The sequence below is a fragment of the Rhinolophus hipposideros genome (genome assembly GCF_964194185.1).
Source record: "Rhinolophus hipposideros genome assembly, chromosome: 6".
Taxonomy (NCBI): domain Eukaryota; kingdom Metazoa; phylum Chordata; class Mammalia; order Chiroptera; family Rhinolophidae; genus Rhinolophus; species Rhinolophus hipposideros.
The window spans coordinates 32,209,142-32,229,253 of NC_138052.1; the positions used below are offsets into that span (position 1 = coordinate 32,209,142).

At 41.1% G+C, this 20,112-nt stretch overlaps 1 protein-coding gene across 5 annotated transcripts in view; it reads right to left on the minus strand.

Moving 5' to 3' along the window:
- Nucleotides 1-20,112, minus strand: part of CACNB4 (calcium voltage-gated channel auxiliary subunit beta 4) — a 227,882-nt gene that overhangs the window by 39,633 nt on the left and 168,137 nt on the right. For all 5 annotated transcript variants that reach the window (XM_081052654.1, XM_081052651.1, XM_081052650.1 and 2 more), the window contains 2 exons: nucleotides 9,103-9,222; nucleotides 7,183-7,305 (listed from right to left, as the gene is read on the minus strand). Coding sequence is in view for 4 of the 5 variants with exons in the window: in XM_081052651.1 (XP_080908777.1) it covers nucleotides 7,183-7,305; nucleotides 9,103-9,222 (243 nt within the window). In the remaining variant the exon portion in view is untranslated. The remainder of the gene's footprint in view (nucleotides 1-7,182; nucleotides 7,306-9,102; nucleotides 9,223-20,112) is intronic.

Sequence of the window (20,112 nt, forward strand, 5' to 3'; positions counted from 1 at the left end):
TCGGTGCACAGCTTCCCAAGGGGCATACTTCGAAGGTGACCATAGTGATATTCAGCCATGAGGTATGTAGCATTTTTTCTAGGACGCGTTTGCAAACTTAATTGTCAGTTTCATATTATATTAGATATATCTATATATAGATACCTACATCTCTCTATATATGGGGGGACCATAGACTAAAGCAGGTGTCTGTAAACATTTTATCTAAAGGCCCAGATGATAAGTATTTTAAACTTTGATGTCCGTAGTCTCCGTTGCAACTACTTGAATCTGCTGTCATTGGGTGAAAGAGATCATAGACAATATGTAAACGTGTGGCTGTGTTTCAATAAACCTTTTCTTTCCAAAAAGGCAGAGGCTGAATTGAGCCTATGGGCCACAGTTTGCCAATCCCTAGACTAAAGTCAGGTCTTAACCTTTGGATTCTTTTGGTCCTTATTGAAAAGCCTTAGCCAATTCTTAAGGAATAGATTTTATAAGAATATATATGCATCAACGTAATTACAACTCTGGAAGACAAGATAGACAAGTTTGAAATGAAATATATTCAATAGTCTGTTATTTGTCAAAAGCTTTCAGGTAAAAAAAAAAAAAATCCATGAATCTATTTGTAATCTACTCATTGGGGAAGAATTATAATCCTCTGAGGACAGGCAGAGTTTGCTACCCCAAAATATGTCTTTTGGGATATTGAGTAATTTAAGTTAGTTATTTTCAAGAAACAAAAGACTCAGGACAAACCTTTAACCTTCCCCCTAACTACCTAAAAGAATCTAGCTAGAGAACCCTCTCCAGGAAGGGAGCTATTGTCACAGGTACCTATAGTTTAATAGGAACTAAATGTGATAGACAGGGGAAGCCTAGCAAGGCCATTTGATCAAAGTCCTCTCTGTGTCCCATTGTTAAAAGTGGACCAGCAGGGGTGGCCGGATGGCTCAGTTGGTTAGAGCACAGCTCTGAACAACAGGGTTGACGGTTCGATTCCCACATGGGCCAGTGAGCTGCGCCCTCCACCACTAGATTGAAGGACAACGACTTGGAGCTGATGGGCCCTGGAGAGACACACTGTTCCCCAATGTTCCCCAATAAAATTAAAAAAAAAAAGAAACCTAAAAAAAAAATAAAAGTGGACCAGCAAACACCAAACATTTGCTTTTCCATGCCATGTAAAGTGCCTTCCTGCCCTTTGAATTCCTCCCTACCTTCCCCACCCCCCCCGCCCCCCAAACCTACACACAAACTTTCTCCTTAGCTCCAGAATGACTTATAAACCTTAACTGCCCAATCTGTCCTTGAGTCACATATTCTTAAGGAATCTCTGTATGGATATATGTAACAAATTTGGTTATTTTCTTCTGTGAATCTGTCTCATTCAATTGGGTTATTAGATCGGCCAGAAGCATTTACAAGGATAGAAGGAAAATTATTTTTCCTCCCCCACACCTCCAAGTATAGATTTGCAAATTAAGGTCCACCTTACTACCTGAAGAAAAAGAACCCTACCCTGACAAAGGCTAAGCACATTATGTATTCATATGTGGATTTTTTGAAATAATCCCCAAATGGCCTGAATCCCAACAGGAACACCAGGATTTACATTTAAATAAAGTTCCATGACATGTAAACTTGAAAAACAAACCCACACAAAGGCTTCAGTCAACATGTGGGGAGCCTCTGTCCACATGGCCCTATTTGATGGGTCAGCAAAACTGCATTTATAATTATAGATTTGCTGAATCCTAGAGTAGAAGACACATTTAATCCAACCCACCTGCCTCAAGGGAAGATTTCAGTTAAGTGATTTCAAGAGAGCAAATATCAATTCTATTGTTTACATCCTCCAGAGACGATTCCAAAAGCTTCCTTTATTGTTTTTACCAGCGTTGGGCAAGACAACTCTCTAACGTGATCCAAAAGTATCTATTTTTTTCAAAAGGTAGTAACTTTAGGTAGCATACTTTGCTTAGCTCAGAGAAAAGTGGAATTTATATAACATGTATATAACATGGAACACACTGTGATGGAAAAATGGACGCTTTCATTGAATCATCCCCACCTTGAAATTCTGCATAACTTTGAGTAATTCTGAGAAACAGCCTCACACTCAAAAGCAAAAGGAGATGGTTTAGCGATGTGGTCTTTATAATGCACGCTTCTACACAGGCTGGTATGGCATGTAGTAGGAGACTGCCCTGAAGTGAATTGACTTGATGTAAAGTCTTGAACAATCTAGGTCTTAGTTCCTCCCATCATCCCATCTTTTATTTCAAGATAACAGGCCTTTTTATTTTGGAATTAACAAAAGGCAAGGGGACCTTTTTAGAATGTTTGGTGCACAGGCTTGGTATTTAAATTTTACTGTGGTGGGGACAAAGCAGACTATGAGTCATAGTTTCCTAGGGCTTAGTTATTTCCTGAAATTATGTTAGTCCACTGGAACACTAATTTACTAAATGGTACCCAAATGACCTTACAGGGCTTCCTGAAATGGTTACTGCAACTTCTCAGTATACTTAACTTAGTTCTAGGAAATAGATGAAGCACAGTGAGAATCTGACTCAACCTAAACGAAAGCTCCTTGAGCTACTTGTGAGAAAGTCGCCATGCACATTCAAGAGCTTAATTTGCTCATCACTTAGTGTATGTGATAAGGAGAGCTGTGGCTTTTCTCTGCGTTTGAGCCTTTTCATTACTGAGAAAGTACTTAAAACGGTGCATAATCGATGGCCTCCTAGGCGATGGATGAGCGGAAAGGCTACAATCTAATTATAGAAATGTGTTCATTTGTGTTGATGTTCTGGGAGCATGTGCCAGCTTTCTGGCAAGGTCACCTCAGTGTTGTTCACATCATTCTCATTTTGATTTCCTTAAAATGATTAATGCTTTCTCTTTCTAAGATGTTTCCTTATCCGCTATTTTAAGATCTGAAACAAGTGGCTCTAATCCACGTAGGATTACCAGCCCAATGCCATTACATCAAACTGCCAGACTGAAGAGAAAGTCATTGATCAAGGAGCATGTAGATGAAAAAGCAACTAACAGGACAAATCGGGGATATTGATGGAATGGAGGAAAGCAATAAAACACAGCAAGGCAGGCATATTGGTGTGAGTCAATGTGCATGGAATATGTGAGAACTTCTCTTACCTCTTAAAGTGCTTCTTCCCCTTGGAAACGATGAGTGAGCAACTGATGCATATGGTTTGGTCATTTTTTGGTGCAAATCGTGAGACAAATCAACTTAACCATTCAAATGCCAGCACCCGTGTTTCAGGTTGAGAGTTGCTGCCTTGCAGGCTGATGTGTATATCCTCACCTCATACACCATCGAGAAAGCACACACCATCAAGCTGATGCTTCCTCAGCTTCCTTTTATCGAGGCCATTGAGCATGCACTCATCTGTCCCCTGCATGTTACGATGAGTAAGTATTCCCCTTCTTGTCAAAGATCTCTCCCTCCACTCAGGGTGTGGATCTCACCCAGCCTGCCTACTGACAAACTTTACTCCTTTGCCTCTCTCTTCTTTCCCATTAACCTCTTCTTCTCCCTGTTTGTTCATGTCAGCATGCACAGGTGCTCCAATAGCTCCTGTCTTGAAAGAAAACCTCTTTTGACTTCACACCCTCCTTAGACGACCGCCTGGTCAGTGTCAGCTCCTTGGAAGCATGGTCTACCCTTGCTAAATACACTTTCTACCTTCCCCTCACTCCTCATCAACCCATTCATTTGGCTTCCATCTCCACACTTCAGACAGACTTCCGTGATGCTGACCACCGTGTTCCCGATCCAACGTCCGTTCCTTTTCTCGTCATCTTAGGTGACAGGTCCCAACACTTGCCACAGCTGACTGCTTCCTTTTTGTGGGTACACTCTTCTCTCTTGCTGTCCATACACTGCTCTATCCTGGTTTTCCTCCTCTATCTCAGACATCCCTTTTTCAGTTTCCTTGTTTGTTGAATCTTTTCACGTACCTCATCTCTGCAGGATGGAATTCCTTTGGGTTGGACCCAGGGCTGCCTTCTCTCCTTCCTCTCTTCTCTTTTTGGTGATGTTCTTCATTGTCACAGCTTTACATGCCACACATAAACTAAATGATCCAACTTTATATCTTTGGCCCAGTTCTTTCCTCTGAGCTCCAGATTCTTATACCTAACTTCCTATTTGGTATCTCCTTTGAAACGTCCACTCCCTAGCCTTTCTCCCCACCTTAGTCATCTCCATCCCAGTTGCTTAATCTTAGTTCCTATCCATGGGCCATCACTTGTGCTCCTCACTGAATTTCCATGATGTGTCTCAAATCTGTCTACTTCTCTCCATCTCACTACCACCATGCTGGCTCAATCCCATTCTCTCTCACTAGAATGATTCTAATGGTCTCCCTGATTCCACACTTATCCCACTCCAATCCACTGTCTCCAAAACAATCAGAGAACCTTTAAAAAAAAATTTGTCCCACTCCTCTGCTTTGAAAGCTTTCAATGGCTTCTCATTACATTTAGCATAAAACCTGAAGTCTCACCATCAATTGAAGGTCCTATTTGACCTGTGTCCTACTTACTTCTACAACTCTGTCTCCTGCTACTCAGCCCCTGGCTCACTGAATTCCAGCCATATGACCATCTTCCAGTTAATTGATTGTGCCAGGCCATTTTGCTACCTCAGGGCCTTTGCACACGCAGATTCCTCTCCCTAGAAGGTCCCCCTCCCCCACCATACTCTTTGTAAGGTTGGCTCCTCCTCATGCTGATAGGTCACATTCTCAGAAAGGCCTTCTCTGATCACCCCATATTTAAAAATATATAACCCCCTCATCCTTATATATAAAAAATTTCAGCATCTGGTTCATTTTTCCCCTCAAAGCATTCACAATTTGGAATTACTTATTTGTTCATTACCTGTTTCCTCACTAGCATTTAAGTTCATGAAGGAGAGGACGCCGCCTGCTTTGTTTTCAGTTGCTGGACACCTGCCAGGGCCTAGCACATACTAAACGCTCAAGAACTGTATTTTGAATGAGTGACCAAACAAATGTTGAACCTCACCCAGGTCACATGGGCACCACACAAAGATAGTGAGACATCTGTAGACATACAGATGTTTGACCTATGGTATCAAATTGTTGAAATGTTAAAACTATGCCTTAGTGCCATTGATGCCTCTATAGAATGCAGAGTTTCAAAGACAATGACTTTCAAAACTGTTATATGTTTACCATGTGGGTGTCTGAGTGACATTAAGTGATATGTTTATGTTGATCACATTCCTCTGGCTACTCCATTCTCAGGTTTCACTCTCTTGTTCCACCTCTACACTCTCTTTTTTCCTAAGATCCAGTTTCCAATGCCTCCTTCCTAGCAGAGCTAATGGAGACCAGCAAGTAGCATGTCCTCCAGGGTATGCCCCCAACCCCACTGGAAAATTCTGTGCAGAACAGAGACATTCAAGGAAAGCAAGACTTTCCTTCTGACTCAGTCTAATTCTCGTGCCCATTTTCCAGATGCCATCTTCTCCCATCTACTCCAGCCCCTACTCCGTCTGCTATTCCTTTTCCTTCCAATATATTTCACTGGGTTCAACATCTCAGCATGGAAAACATGCTTAAATCTTTCCCATCTTAAAAATAATAATTTTTAAAAAAGCAAATCAAAATTTAAAAGCAACTCTAGGCCATCTTCTCCTGGCTAGAACCTGAAGCATTTAGGAAGAGAAAATTGGAATTCCCCTCTTCTGGCCTCCACATTATATCAATAAAGGTCTATTAAGTATCTTCATTGGAGTTTCACAGCACCTCAGACACAGTATACCTAAAAGGAAATTTATAACCACATCTACCCCTATAACAAGCTTTCTCCCATCTCTGATTTCTTGATTTTGATAGCTGATGCCACCGTCTACCTTTTTAAGTAAGCTGGAAAAACTGGCCTCCACCCTTCGTTCCTCTCTATCTCACTTTCTCCAATATCCCGGCTCATGTGAAATCTCCCAATCCTGTCTATTTGCCCCACAACTGTCTCCCAAGCTGCTCTGTCTCTCCATGCTCTCTGCTACAGCCACTGTCCAGACCTACCATGACTCCTCAGTCTCTGTGACACGCCCTCAACCATCAGAGTTATCATGTTAAGATATAAGGCTTATCATATCCGTCCTAAGATACAAGGCTGGTCACAACCGTCCTTTATCTAAAATTCCTTTCCAGCCTGGCTTTTTGCCCTGGCCTAAGAAGTCCTTTTTTTATCAGGCTCCTGCCTCTCTGCCCTGGACCATCCCCTGTCCCACTCCCAACTTACTGCTCTCCACCCATGAGGCATTGCTCCTGGCTGTCCCTGTCACCTGATGCCACCTCCACCCCACCCCCACCCCAGCCTGAACTCCCTCCGATTTCAGCACTATGGAGCCCTCATTTTCCTCCTCCCCAGCCAAGTGGGCCCTCTGCTCTTTCTTTGGGCTCCCCCTATACCCATTCAATTTTACTGTAATAGAACTTGTCATCCCGTGCAGGAACTGGGTGCTTGCCAGTCTCTTCCACCAGACTTGATGTTCGCTGGCAGCGGGGAAAGTGAGCCTTTATCTCTGATCCCCCAATGCCCAGCACAATATTTGAGAGGAAGCAGGATGTCAAAAGACATAAGCTGAGTAAATGAAAGTTTTGGATGTTACTCTTCTACCTTTCGAGGTGAGATGCCTCAAGTCCTGCATAGCTGACTCCCTTAACCTTTCTGTTTCCCAAAGTCCTCTGCCCTCCTCTTAGCTTGAGCACTTTAATTATCATACTCTCTATGTTGCTTCCAAGGCCAAGGTCCACAGGATTGTAGCCCAGATGTTTATAATGACAACATCCCTTGGAAATGGTCTCTCATGGATAGGCGCCATGCCACCAAACTCATGTTTCCCTAAGTTGGAACCACAGATCTATGGTTCAGTGGTCGTGCAAGGTGATTAAAAGGTGACCAGAGAACCACAGTTTTGTCCTATATCCCTCCTATGAGGACAGTGATCCAATGTCTTAAGCGTGTGATAATGCAAGCAAGGCTTCTAAATCTCAGTGACCATGGGTGGATTGGGAAGGCCCAGCAAATTAAATGAGATAACACCTTGGCAGCTGCTCCTCAGGGCTCCTCTCTGTATAATTTGGCTCAGATTCCACGGGGGAGGTTAAGGGACACAGACTGCCCCACATTTACCTCTTTAATGTGCAGAAAGTCCTTGGCATCGAAGGAGATGGCAGTGCTGGGAACAGGCACATCCTCGTCCAGGGCACCACAGTAACTCACGTTCGTCTTCACAGCAAAGGCTACGGGTTTGGACTGGGGACAGAATTGTGGAATAAGGATGGAGGGAGGAAGTCAGAAGAGGAGTTTTCATAGTGAAACATAGTATTAAAATAAGATAATAGTACCAGGCAGTAAGGGAAATCACTTCCCAAAGGGGGATCTCAAGTGGGACTCACATTCTCAGGCATCACGGCAGAGATGACGCTATAGATGAGTCAGTCCTTGCATCCCACACATTCCCCCCTCCCTTCTGTGGTACTTTCCAACATCCCAAACAAAGAATGTGCCCTGATGTACTAGAAAGAGATGGAAAGGCAGGAGGGGCTGTCTGCTTTGTACTCTCCTGATAAAACTTATGCTTCTTATTTTAAATGATAACAGACACCCCCACCCTTTGAATACAGGAAGTGTGTGCTGGGTCTTAAATAAAAAGGTTGTTGGGGGGGTAGCTCAGATCTGTAAACCTGTGGGATCCCATTCAATAGAATACCCGGTCCTGCCAGGGCAAAGGAAGGCCAGCTGGTGGGGGAGACACGAAGGGCAGAGCGGCTCACACGTCATCGTCTCCCTAGCTAACAAAATCTGGTTCCGAACTCTTTTTAGACAAATTCCTCCCCAACAAAGTGGTGTAGCCTTGCAGAAATTAAGCAAACCACCCACCTCCACTAACAGTGCGGCCGCTGACATTTGGGTGACCGCAAGGGCCACAAAACAGGCTTTGAAAGAAAACGAAAACAAAAAGGAGCCAGAACTCAGATCCCCATTCCTGCGATCCCAGGCTGCTTTGTCACTGGCTCCTTCATTCATGCTGGGAGCATGACTGTCTGCAATAACTAAGGCAGGATCTGAGTGAGGCTCACTGATGTCCTTTCACAGGTACTGCCCCAAACCCCCACGCACACACCCAGGTGTCAAAGCAAATAAAGACCGCTTATTACCTGCATCATTCTCTTTTTACTGCTCTTTTAAAAATTTTACTGGAAAAACAGGAAATAGAATTCCCTCTATGCGAGCTTCAGTTTTTCTTCTAAACATGAGAAAGATTCGACAAATATGCCTCAGGAGTCTGTCATCGAGGGCAAGGAGGAAAGGCTGGCCATGACCTCTGCTTTAGATTTTGCTATTGTGCATAAAATTTCATTTGACAAAAAGGGTGTCTGTGCTAAAATATAAAAAAGTAGTCTGAAAGACATAGAAGGGGAGCTCTCTAATGACTTTTCCCATTCTAACAATTCAAAAACGCAATTTGTTGCTTCTTTGGGGTGCAGAGATTCTTAGGGGGGCTGCTCTGAATATCTGAAGATCTACTTTGGCAAAGCCTTTATTGCTCATCTTTGCTGAAATGCTAATACTCGTTCAAAGTTCTGAACTTCCTGCGGAACTTGAGGTGAGACATTGAAACCAAGAGGAAAGAGCAGAGAGACCCATCAGGGAGGCCCAGAGAACCACAGTGCACGCGTGGCCTGTAGTGGCTGATGTCATGGAGAAAGAGGGGTCAAGAACAGATGGAGCAAACAGATGCCTCAGGGGGCTCTCTGCCAACCCCGGGTGTGGCAAGATGGGTATTGGCCACAACTACTAAGTTGGAAGGGGACCAAAAAATCACCACCAAACCAAACACAAAAGGGTGAAGGGTGTCTCAGGTAACGGCCGCCTGGGAGCGTCACTAACTTCTCTGAGGGACGAATGGATCTGGGAGCCTTGCCATCTAGTGAATTATCAGAATGATCATAAAATAAGGTTTTCAGGGAAATCTGAGGCCAGGGAAGAGCAGCTGTTACCTGCTGAGCAACATTCCACTTTGGAACCAAAGAAGGGCAAGAAAGTCACCTTTGCTCTCTCAAGTTGGATAGCCGCTTGCTGCTCTCTCTCCTGCCGAATCGCTTCTCTGTCCTCTTCCAAAGAGACATCGGAGTCCGACGGCCTGCTGGTGTAGGAATCCGCTGAACCCTGGAAAGGAAAACCCAGGGTGGTTTAAATGAGGTGATGAGGAGGTTCTCAAACTGTCACATCCAGAACAGTACCCTGAAGTGAGTTCTTCCCATTTGCATAGAATTTGATGCTCACACTCTGGGCCTTACTGCGGATATAAGTTTAGAATACAGGTAAGAGTGTAGTTAAGTGTCTGAGTAATTCCAAAGGTAGCAATGTTGTGAAGAAAGTATTCTGACGCGATGAAGTGCTAGGAAGTAAACTGCAATGAAAATTACGTGATACTCGGCCCCAGTTCTTCTAGTCTTGTGCTATCTTTATATTAAACCCATATTCGCTTGCTGTGACACTGAAGTTGCATTTCATTTTCTCTTTCATATACACCTCTAAAGGAAAAGAGATTCGACCTATCGTTAATAGCTACATTCTACCTGTGTCTTAGGTTGGAGATGACAAATTGGTTTAGGATTTCAATAGAGCAAAGCAGAATCTTGCATTAGTAAAATGATTTTCCAGTTCCAATGTCAATACCATTGAACTCTTTCACTATTAAAACGTCAGTCACTGTCCTGCAGTAGCCATACTTGGTCATCATGGCCACTAAGTCATGACCCTTGACGATGAAAACAAGGATGTATTCCAGTGAAGCCCCTGCCTAGAAGGGCTATTTGAACAACACTGAAATCCAGCCTGACTGATGTGGCCAAGGGATTGAAAACGCCCTGCCAGCATCACTTGCTGCTCCTGACATAAGAAGAGATGAAAGACACAGCAGTTCAAAAATTACCACCCCATCCCCCAAAAAACCTAGACGTTTACCTTCCAGTTGCTAACGGAACATCACCCTTCCAATTTCCTTAAGCTGACATGACAGGTTGATATTTGCATAGATGATGACATTTACATAGCAGAGGTACTGATAGGACTTGTGTATTTGGCATATTTTATCCATTGTGCACAGATTCTGAAAAGCACAGACCTACTCATGTAGCTGAGAAGTTTCTATCCAATGCAAAACAGGAATTCTAAGAATGGTTGACTGCTGAAATGGGCCCATTGAAAATTTTTTCTCAAGTTAGAAATGTTAGGGTTTGTTTGTTTATACATTATTTGTGAATTTGTTGCCTGTAAGGACAACTTTGTCTTTCCATAGAGGGTGTCATTCTCAAAAGCAGGGTGGTTTTTCCCACCATTAAAAACAAAACAAAACAAACGAAAAATCCCAGCACAGATTTTCCTGGAAGGCTAGAACAGTCATCCTGGTGAGAGGTTTTATTACCAGAGTGTCCAGGAAAACTCTAGTTTCTAAATTGTGCCTCTGCAACCTAATTTTGAAAACTTTATGCAAGTTACTTAGATTGCTCCAGACTCAATCTTCTAATCTGTGAAATGGGGATACTGACAACATCAAAGGATTATATAGAATAAAATATAATGAATAGCCAATATTTATTAAACCCCCACTATTACACCAGCATGGGCCAGAAGCTTCGCACACTTTACGTTACTGAATCCTTGTAACACTGTGGAAGCTGCGATTCAAACTCGGGGTCATTCAACCTTAGAGCCCGCAGTTTCAAGCCCCACACTGAGCTGCACTTGATATTAAAATATTTTCTCCAGGACCTGGCAAGTAGTAGGCACAGAGTAGTCATTCACGTTCTCTCCGATGTTTCCTTCGTAGTGCTAACATTTCTACATTGATTAAAAAAAATAATTCACACATTCTATCATTTTTCAATTCATTTATATATGCACAATAGCCCATCTTGAAAGGTATCTGTTTTTCTTATTGTATAACCTGTTGATTTTCATTCACATACATATTGCAAAATGATACACTATAAGTTTTTCACTTTTTTTAAAATTAAAGTTTATTGGGATGACAATGGTAAAGTTATATAGGTTTCAGATGTACAATTCTGTAATACATCAGCTATATATCATATTGTGTGTTCACCATCCAGAGTCAGTTCTTTCATCACCATATATTTGATCCCTTTTACCCTCATCTACCGTCCCCCTCCCTCCTTACACTCTGGTAACCACTAAACTGTTGTCTGGATACACTGTAAGTTTGATAACTGCAATGTGTCCAAATGCAAGCACTTTATGTAGCACTTTTGAAAGTCCCCTTTACAGAGGAAATGTATTTGCTAACCTAATTATAACCAAATTCTTTGGTGCTAATTTGCTGGGGAAAAATCTGGACCTACAAAAGGATACATACAGGGTGACTGTTTTATAGATGCATTCATTGCTTTAAAAAGCGCTACCTTGAAATCCTTTGAAACAGAGAGTTCTCTCAGAACACCTGCATGAAGTCCAGAGCAAGAGAGAAAGGAAACAATGTTTCTAAAATATATATAAAAACATTTTTGAGTTAGTCCTAGGTGACGGGGTTGGGGGGTGGGGGTGTCCAGAAGGAGTCAGCTCAAGATGTGCCTCTGTGGTATGCAGATCGCTTTGAGCTAAAGACTTTAGGTGCAGGCTCAAAAGAAACTTCTGTCCCCACTCCAGAAGAATTTGAGTTATAGGCTTTGCCCATATACATTATCAGAGATAACTTCTTTTGATCTGTCTGTAGGGCAGGGCAAACTTCTATTTACTGAAGGTCCCGTCTTCTTATCATCCTGCAATGACCCTCTGAAGCCCCCAAGGCACCTTACCTCATCCCTAGCTCAGGATTTCTTACATTCCCATATTCCCTTTCTATCTCTGAACCTCTGCTGCATCTACCTAGGGTCTCTGACTCTCTCATGTAGATGGGGTTCCCATACATATGGATGTATTAAATTGGCGAATTTGCCTCATGTCTATTTGATCATTAGAACAGCCAGAAGAACCTTGAGGATAGAGGAACGTTTGTTCCTCCCCACGAGGTGCTTTGCTGAAGCATGATGTGTGCAGTGGACCATTCCAATATGTTGGACTGGGAGTGTGAGGATCTTTGGACCATAAAGTGATTATGATACTGCAGTCAGGAAGGAGGCACGTGCCTTGTTTGGAAAACATGTGCTGGGGACGGTTAATGACTACAGTTCACAAGAAAGCAGGCTGCCCACTGAAGCAGTGAGTCGAACAGCTAAAATACACAACCTACTGTTGACACTGGGAGATGGCTAATTTTCTGAAACTACCTTAACGACATTTCGAATCCTGGCATTCAATGGTCTCTGAGCACACAAGAAGTGACTCAAGGACTCCTGCAAATGAAATTCATTTTGAAACGTGACCAACATTGTAAGAATTTCAAAATTACTTAATAAGCTATACTATTGCCAAATATGTAAAAAGCAGAAGCTTCTGTTGACTTCTCTGTTTCTAAGAATATCGGTAGAAGGAAAAATAAAGCACTATGATATTCGTTTTCATACTTACAGTGTTATATCATCACAACATTTACATTTTTTATTTTATTGTTTTTTAAATAGTTTTGCTATGCTTTAATCCTTGAGTACATGACAGAATGTGAAAACTGTGCAGCATGTTTTTAAAAAGAGTCTTCTTTATTTAATATCAGTCCATTTTTGTTTTTTTTAAGGATGACATCTACATTTGACTATAGAAATCATTGCTGTGGTCTCTCCAGGTCCTCAAGAAAGCAGAGGGCCAATATCAAAAGCCCGAATTTGACCCATCGACATGTTCTGCTGACTTGGTACAGAATTTGTTTCTCGTTTTTATTTATTTTAATTTTGTTTTGTTTCAACGGGTTGAAAGTGAGTATAGACATATCCCAGGAGAAAGGAAGGAAAAGGAAAAGAAAAGGTTATTACAAAGGCAGAGAGAAAAACAAGAGGGCCACATAGTAGCAAGAGGAGACTGCCTGGGCTGGCCTAGAGGAAGGACTCAGGGAAGACCGGAAGTTCAGCGGCTTCGTAAGACTGGAGGGCTGGAGGGTGACTGCCCAGACATCCAGTTAACCACTGATGATCAGGAACAAGGAAACGATAAAAAGGAAATAATGCTAGATGCTAGGAGGACAGAACGGAAGATGTAAAGGTTACCAGCCCTGTCCAAAGCTGGAAAATGCAGCCCCATCAGCTTGTCATTTTTCAGAATTCCACTTCATAAAATGGGCAAAAAGTGAGTTATCCAACATCTTGAGTGAACCAATCCTGGGATGTGAACCCACGTGCGAGAGGCATGACAGAGGACAGTGCCTCAGAAGTTCCTAAACAGACATCATGGCAAGTCACATCTTAGAGTCTCCACTGAACCAACTAAATCAGGGGGGGAAATGGAAACAATTGCTACAAGTCTTTTCATATACATAATATTACATACATGTATATTACACATACACACATATGTATAATTTAAAAAGCCACAAGAGAATGTATCCGAGTGAACATCAAAAGAATGAAACACATATCTTTCCACTAACATACGGCTTCGACTCCCCCATTTTTATTCAATACTGAAAACAGATTCCAGCCTCACATCTTTCATGAATTTTCTTGAACACAAAATACTAAATGCTGTTAACAACATTGGAAAGTTGGTGTTTTGTTTTTGTTTTCTGTTTTGTTTTTTTGTCCTGGAACACAGAAAGTTATCTTAAGTCAAACAATGGCAGGGTTTCTTATTCCCAAAGAGAGGAGACATGATGTACGAGGTCGGACAATTACGTTTGCGAACTTGTTGCAACGGTGTTGCTAACCTTTTTGACATCAGAGGGATTATTCATCATGAATTTGTACCAACTGGACAAACAGTTAACCAAGTTTACTATTTGGAAGTGCTGAAAAGGCTGCATGGAAAACTTAGACAACCTGAACTTTTCTCCAGCAATTCATGGCTCTTGCATCACGACAATGCACCAGCTCACACGGCACTGTCTGTGAGGGAGTTTTTAGCCAGGAAACAAATAACTGTATTGGAATATCTCCCTACTCACCTGATCTGGCCCCCAATGACTTGTTTCTTTACCCGAAGATAAAGGAAATATTGGAAGGAAGACATTTTGATGACATTCAGGACATCAAGGGTAACATGATGACAGCTCTGATGGCCATTCCAGAAAAAGAGTTCCAAAATTGCTTTGAAGGGTAGACTAGGTGCTGGCGTCAGTGCATAGCTTCCCAAGGGGAGTCTTGGAAGGTGATCATAGTGATATTCAGCAATGAGGTATGTGGCACTTTTTCTAGGATGAGTTCGCAAACCTAATTGTCCGACCTTGTAGAGTAACCATGGGTTTGGGGCCAGATAGTGCTGGTTTTAACACCTGCAAGTTCTTACTGGCTGTGTATCTCAGGCTGCTTATTTTAACTTTCTGAGTTTCAATTTCTTCCCCTATGAAATAAGGGTAATAATACATACCTTTTAGAGCTTCCCAGTGTTTGATGTGAGATGAAACATCATTTCTTTTACCATCATGAGTGAAATTCAGGAAATGTCATCAATTAATCTTTGACTCAGTCATTAAGCTTTTTGACAGCTTTTCAACATTAAATTTTTGGCTGCTCTAGCGTTTCAGGATTTATATTTTGTTATTTTAAGAAAACAGCTTTAGTGAGGTATAATTTATATACCATAAAATCTGCACATTCTAAATGTACAATGATTTTTAGTAAATTTAAGAAACACAATTTACACCACAATCTAATATTAGAGCATTTCTATCACTTCAAAAGAAACCTCGTGCCAATTTGTAGTCACTCTCCAACCCCACTGCTAGACCCATGCATCCACTTCCTTATCTTGTACTTTTAAAACTGAAATATACTTTCTCTTTTTATGAGTAATTTTAGTATTTAGATATGTCATTAAATTAGAGCAAGGAGATGGGAAAGTTTACAAATGCTTGATTTCAAAATGCATTAACAGTGGAATAGAACCTTGTTATTGTTCAAACTTTCAGACTTCATGGTCAAACAGTCCCAGGTTTCTCACTTCTTAGCTTAGCTGGACATTCACTGGGACACTGGACATTGTGACATTCGCTGGACACTGACCAGATATCTGTTAGGTTCTGTTGTGGCCACTATGTAAGCAGACAATTGTTTAACTTTTCTGAGATTTTTTCCTCATCTGCAAAATGGGATTGAAACCCTCCATGGTCATTCTGGAAAATTAAGAAGATAACATAGTACAACATAGCGTACAAGCATAATAATGGCATTTCCTAAACCAGTGCTGTCCCAGAGAACTTTCTGCAATGATGGATATGGTCTATATGGGTGCTGTTCAAGATGGTAGCCACCAGCCACATGTGGTAATGGAGCACTTGAAATGTAACTAGTAAGGCTGAAGGCCTGAAGTTTTCATTTAATTTTTAAACGTTCAAAATTTTATTTCACTTTAAATGTAACTCGTGGCTGCCGTATTGGGCCTTGAAGTAGCAGACACTCCAAATGTCAATTTCACTTCCAGATCACACAAGGGAGTGCTAAACTTGGTGTAAAGTTGGTATTTTAATGGTTGTCTCAAGTGGACTGATTCTGGAATGTCCCGAGGAACATATCACTTCCAATGGATTTGAGCTTGTTTCTCTCCACTGAGCTTGTAATGACTTGACAATGTACTTTTCCACACTGCAGAAGGAACACAGCCCTTTCTTGATCACTCTGCCAGATTTCCCAGGGTAGATGGGTGAATAGGCAACTCACAAGGCTGCCCTAGGCAAAAAAGTCTCTTAGGCAACAAGCCAGTCCCTTGCTTTCTTGCAGAGACTTTTTACTCCTTCAACCGTCTTCACAGCTCCTTGCCAGGGCACCCAGCTAGCAGGGTTCAGGCTGTGTCTCCAAATATAGAGGCCTGGGTAGTGTCTGGCACCCAGTAGGACCTCAAGTTTGTTGCAAAAAAGATACTCTCTCTCCTATCAAAATCAATCTATTCTTTGTTCCATGATTTTAAGTTCTTCTCAAGTGACTGGTTCATTGGCCAAGGTTTACGCTTACTGGAAGGGATGTGAAATGTTAGCAATCCCATCCCTATAATATGAACTTTTTTTTTTCTTTTAGAAGTGTGGTTTTCAATACCTTAATCCAGAGGCCTGGATAATATATGCCCATTGCCATCATTTAAGCAGAACAAAAAAAAATTGAAATTATACCTTAGCGCTGGCAATTTAACTTTGCTCTAAGGTACCTTGTACCATTTCTTGTAAATAGGAGGTTTCCAAAAATGTTGGTTGAAAGAATAAGGCAAGCTTTGCAGCCCACTTGCAAACCAATCACATGTGGTTATGGAGCACTTTGTGGATGGAAGACCTACAGTTCAACCCCAAGCATTATTCGGATTAAGCTTCGTATGTAGGCTTCAAAGAACAGTCAAGGGCAGAAAAAGGAGTATGCTCAGGAAAGGCCATAAGGGAAGGGGAAGAAAATAAATGCTTACTCATCCCCTGCTTTATGCAAATCACTAACTTACAGACGTTAAATGATCACATCAACCTTACAAAGTAGGTTGTGATTATACCCATTTCACAGAGGACGCATCTGAGGCTCAGACAGATGGTAAGAAACCCGCTCTGTGCCACTATCAGAAGGCACTGTGCAGGAGGCAGGAGTATAGGTAAAACCTTTTTTTAAAAAAACTTCCTCTGCCCAATTTGATACAAAAACTTACATTAAAATGTCAAAAATTTCAGTTGCCTTCAATTAAACAGAGCAACATTCTGCAATATTTTGTTAACATGGCTCATACACCAAAATTTCACTAATTTGGAATGATGGATGTAGGTCAAGAAATGGCAATCTGAGATCATGGAAAGTGAACTGCAGACTGCTTTTCAAAAGACATGTTTGCTGATTCTCACTCCACATGATATCTCCAGATTACTAAGGTTTTGGCTTGTGGATTTCTTTGAGCTTCTGCTTTAATGACAGGCTTTTCCTCAGGATTTTAATTATGGGTCGGAGATTCAAACTATCCTTAAGAATTTTCTTTTTCTCTTAAGTGATAACTTCTCCAATTATGTTCATACTACTTACAGACAGATTATTTTTATCATTAAATTATAATTATATATAAAAATATAGTTAAAAACAAAATACATGCTTTGTGTGAATTATTGCTTTAGTGGAATCCAAATTCTATTGGTTCTATTGTAACTGTTTTACATAATTTATTTAAAAGGAAGTAATAATCTTCATTTAGAAAACTTAGCCAACCTTACCCTTCTTGTTAGGTTGACTGGTCTGGCAATTACTGTAACTGCTTGATTTCAAATAGGTATCTCTTTCCAGTCCGAGAAGACCCATTAATGGAGATACAATGACAGAAGAATTTCAACTGATCTCACAAGTACAAAGAAGGAAGTGACATTTGCATGGTGACAGATAAGATTGCTAGAATTAGTGGGGCGATCATATGTAAAGTATAAAAACCACTATTATTGTATGCCTGAAACTAATATAACTAAGATAATATTGTACACCAACTAGACTTAAAAAAAAAAAGAGATGGAGGTGACAAAAAGGTCAGATGGACGTAAATCCATGCCTATATGCCCATCTAATCTACGACAATGGAAGCAAGAATGTACGATGGGGTCAAGACAGTCTGTTCAATAAGTGGTGTTGGGAAACCTGGACAGACACATGCAAGAAAATGAAGCTGGACCACCTCCTTACACCATATACAAAAACAAATTCAAAATGGCTTAAACTCTTAAATGTAAGATCTGAAACCATAAAATATCTAGAAGAAAATATAGCAAGAAACTTCATGGACATTACCCGGAGTAAGATTTTCACTGATATATCCCCTTGCGCGAGGGAAGTAAGAGAAAAAATAAACATGTGGGATTACATCAAACTAAAAAGTTTTTTCACAGCAAAGGAAACCATCAATAAAACAAAAAGGGATCCTACTGTATGGGAAAAGATACTTGCCAATGATATATCTGATAAGGGATTAATATCACAAATCTATAAAAAATTTACTCAACTCAACTCCAAAAAAACAAACAACCCAATTAAAAAATGGGCAGAGGACTTGAGGAGACATTTTTCTAAAAAGGACATACAGAAGGCAAGAAGACATATGAAGAAATGCTCAACCTCACTAACCATCAGAGAAATGCAAATAAAAACCACAATGAGATATCACCTCACTCCAGTCAAAATGGCTATCATCAATAAATCAACAAACAACAAATGCTGGCGTGGATGTGGAGAAAAGGGAACACTAGTGCATTGTTGGTGGGATTGCAGATTAGTGCAGCCACTATGGAAAACAGTATGGAGGTATCTCAGGAATCTGAAAATGGAACTACCCTATGATCCAGTAATTCCACTCCTAGGCATCTACCCGGAGAAATCCAAAACTCCAATTCAAAAATCTGTATGCTCTCCTATGTTTATTGCAGCACTTTACACAATAGCCAAGATATGGAAACAACCGAAATGCCCATCGGTAGATGACTAGATTAAGAAGCTGTGGTACATTTATACAATGGAGTATTACGCAGCCATAAAGAAGAAAGAAATCTTATCATTTGCAGCAACATGGATGGATCTAGAGAACATTATGTTAAGTGAAATAAGTCAGAAAGAGAAAGACAAGTACCATATGATCTCACTTATATGTGGAATCTAAAGAAAAGAATATGTGAATGAATTAATCAGAAACAGTTTTGGGGACACAAAGAAAAAACCGAGAGTTGTTAGATGGGTGTGTGGGAGGGGGTTGGGGATAAGGGGAAAGGTGAAGGGATTAGGAAGCAGCTGGTAACCACAAGATGGCCTCAAGGTTTTTTGAAAATTAATTTGGGGAAGGTATTCAATAATGTTGTAAAGATTTTGTTGGGTATCCGATGGACATGCGTCCTATTTGGGAGACCACCTCAGGGATACTGTGGATACCTGATCATGGCATTGTACACCAGAAGCTAAACATTAATGAATGCCAACTATAATTTTATATATATAATATGATGGCTCAGTGTGAGGTCGGAGGGATAGTGGGGGGGAGGGGGGTCACAGTGTGAGGGATATAAATGATGAACGTCTAAGTATTACCTTGTCTTGTACACCTGAAACTAAAAAAAAAAAAAAAAAAAAAAAAGTCAGATGGAGATGGGTGGGAAATCTGTATCAGCCAGGGCCATTTTTAGGCACTTGTGAAAAAGAAGTTGAAATGTAGGCTAACATTAGATTTGCAAGTTAAATCGATGGCAACAGTGGTAACAGTGGAGCAGATTTCTTTTACTTATAGTAAATCGTATATTGAGTTATTGTAAGAATTGCAATTTCATAGGGTTCAACCTAATACATTGGATGAACAAAAGACAAAGATTACTTTATATAGAAGCTATCTGGCAAAAAGGGCTTTGATAATCCGTGGATAATACTGAACAAGTATGTAAGAAGTGCTCCATCAATGAACACAATGAGCAATAAAGCCAAACCCTTCTGTGAGACTAAAGGATAACGGAAGTTGAAAAAAAGTCATGGTCATTTTTTTGCATTCAATACGAACTTCATCCTAAATGTGGGGATGGTGTGATTACGGAGCTCACTCTCCTTCTGGGAAAGAGAAAGTGATCACCTTCTGGGAGAAGGTGGCCTCAAGCAATCAAGCTTTACTAGGGACACACCACAGAATAACATCAGGCATGGGACATTGAGCAGCCTCCCCAGGAACCAGCACTGCCTGGTCACAACTTAGTGAGAGCTTCTGACCAATCCAGGTGACACAGGTGAGTGCCTGGGTGGCTACACTTGGCTGATCCTGGCACTGGCGCCTGTAAGCATGAGCCACAGCACAAGGTCTTCATTCAAGGGCAGCAGCTCAAGCTGCACTAATCTACTTTCAGCAGAGATGTTCAAGAGGTAAGGACAGTATTTGCTCAGGATATCTTGAATGTGCTGTTCATAGATGCAGAACTACGAACCAATGAGACAACTAACAATTTCTTGTAAATAGACTATGACCCTTCTGGAAAAGTGATTGACC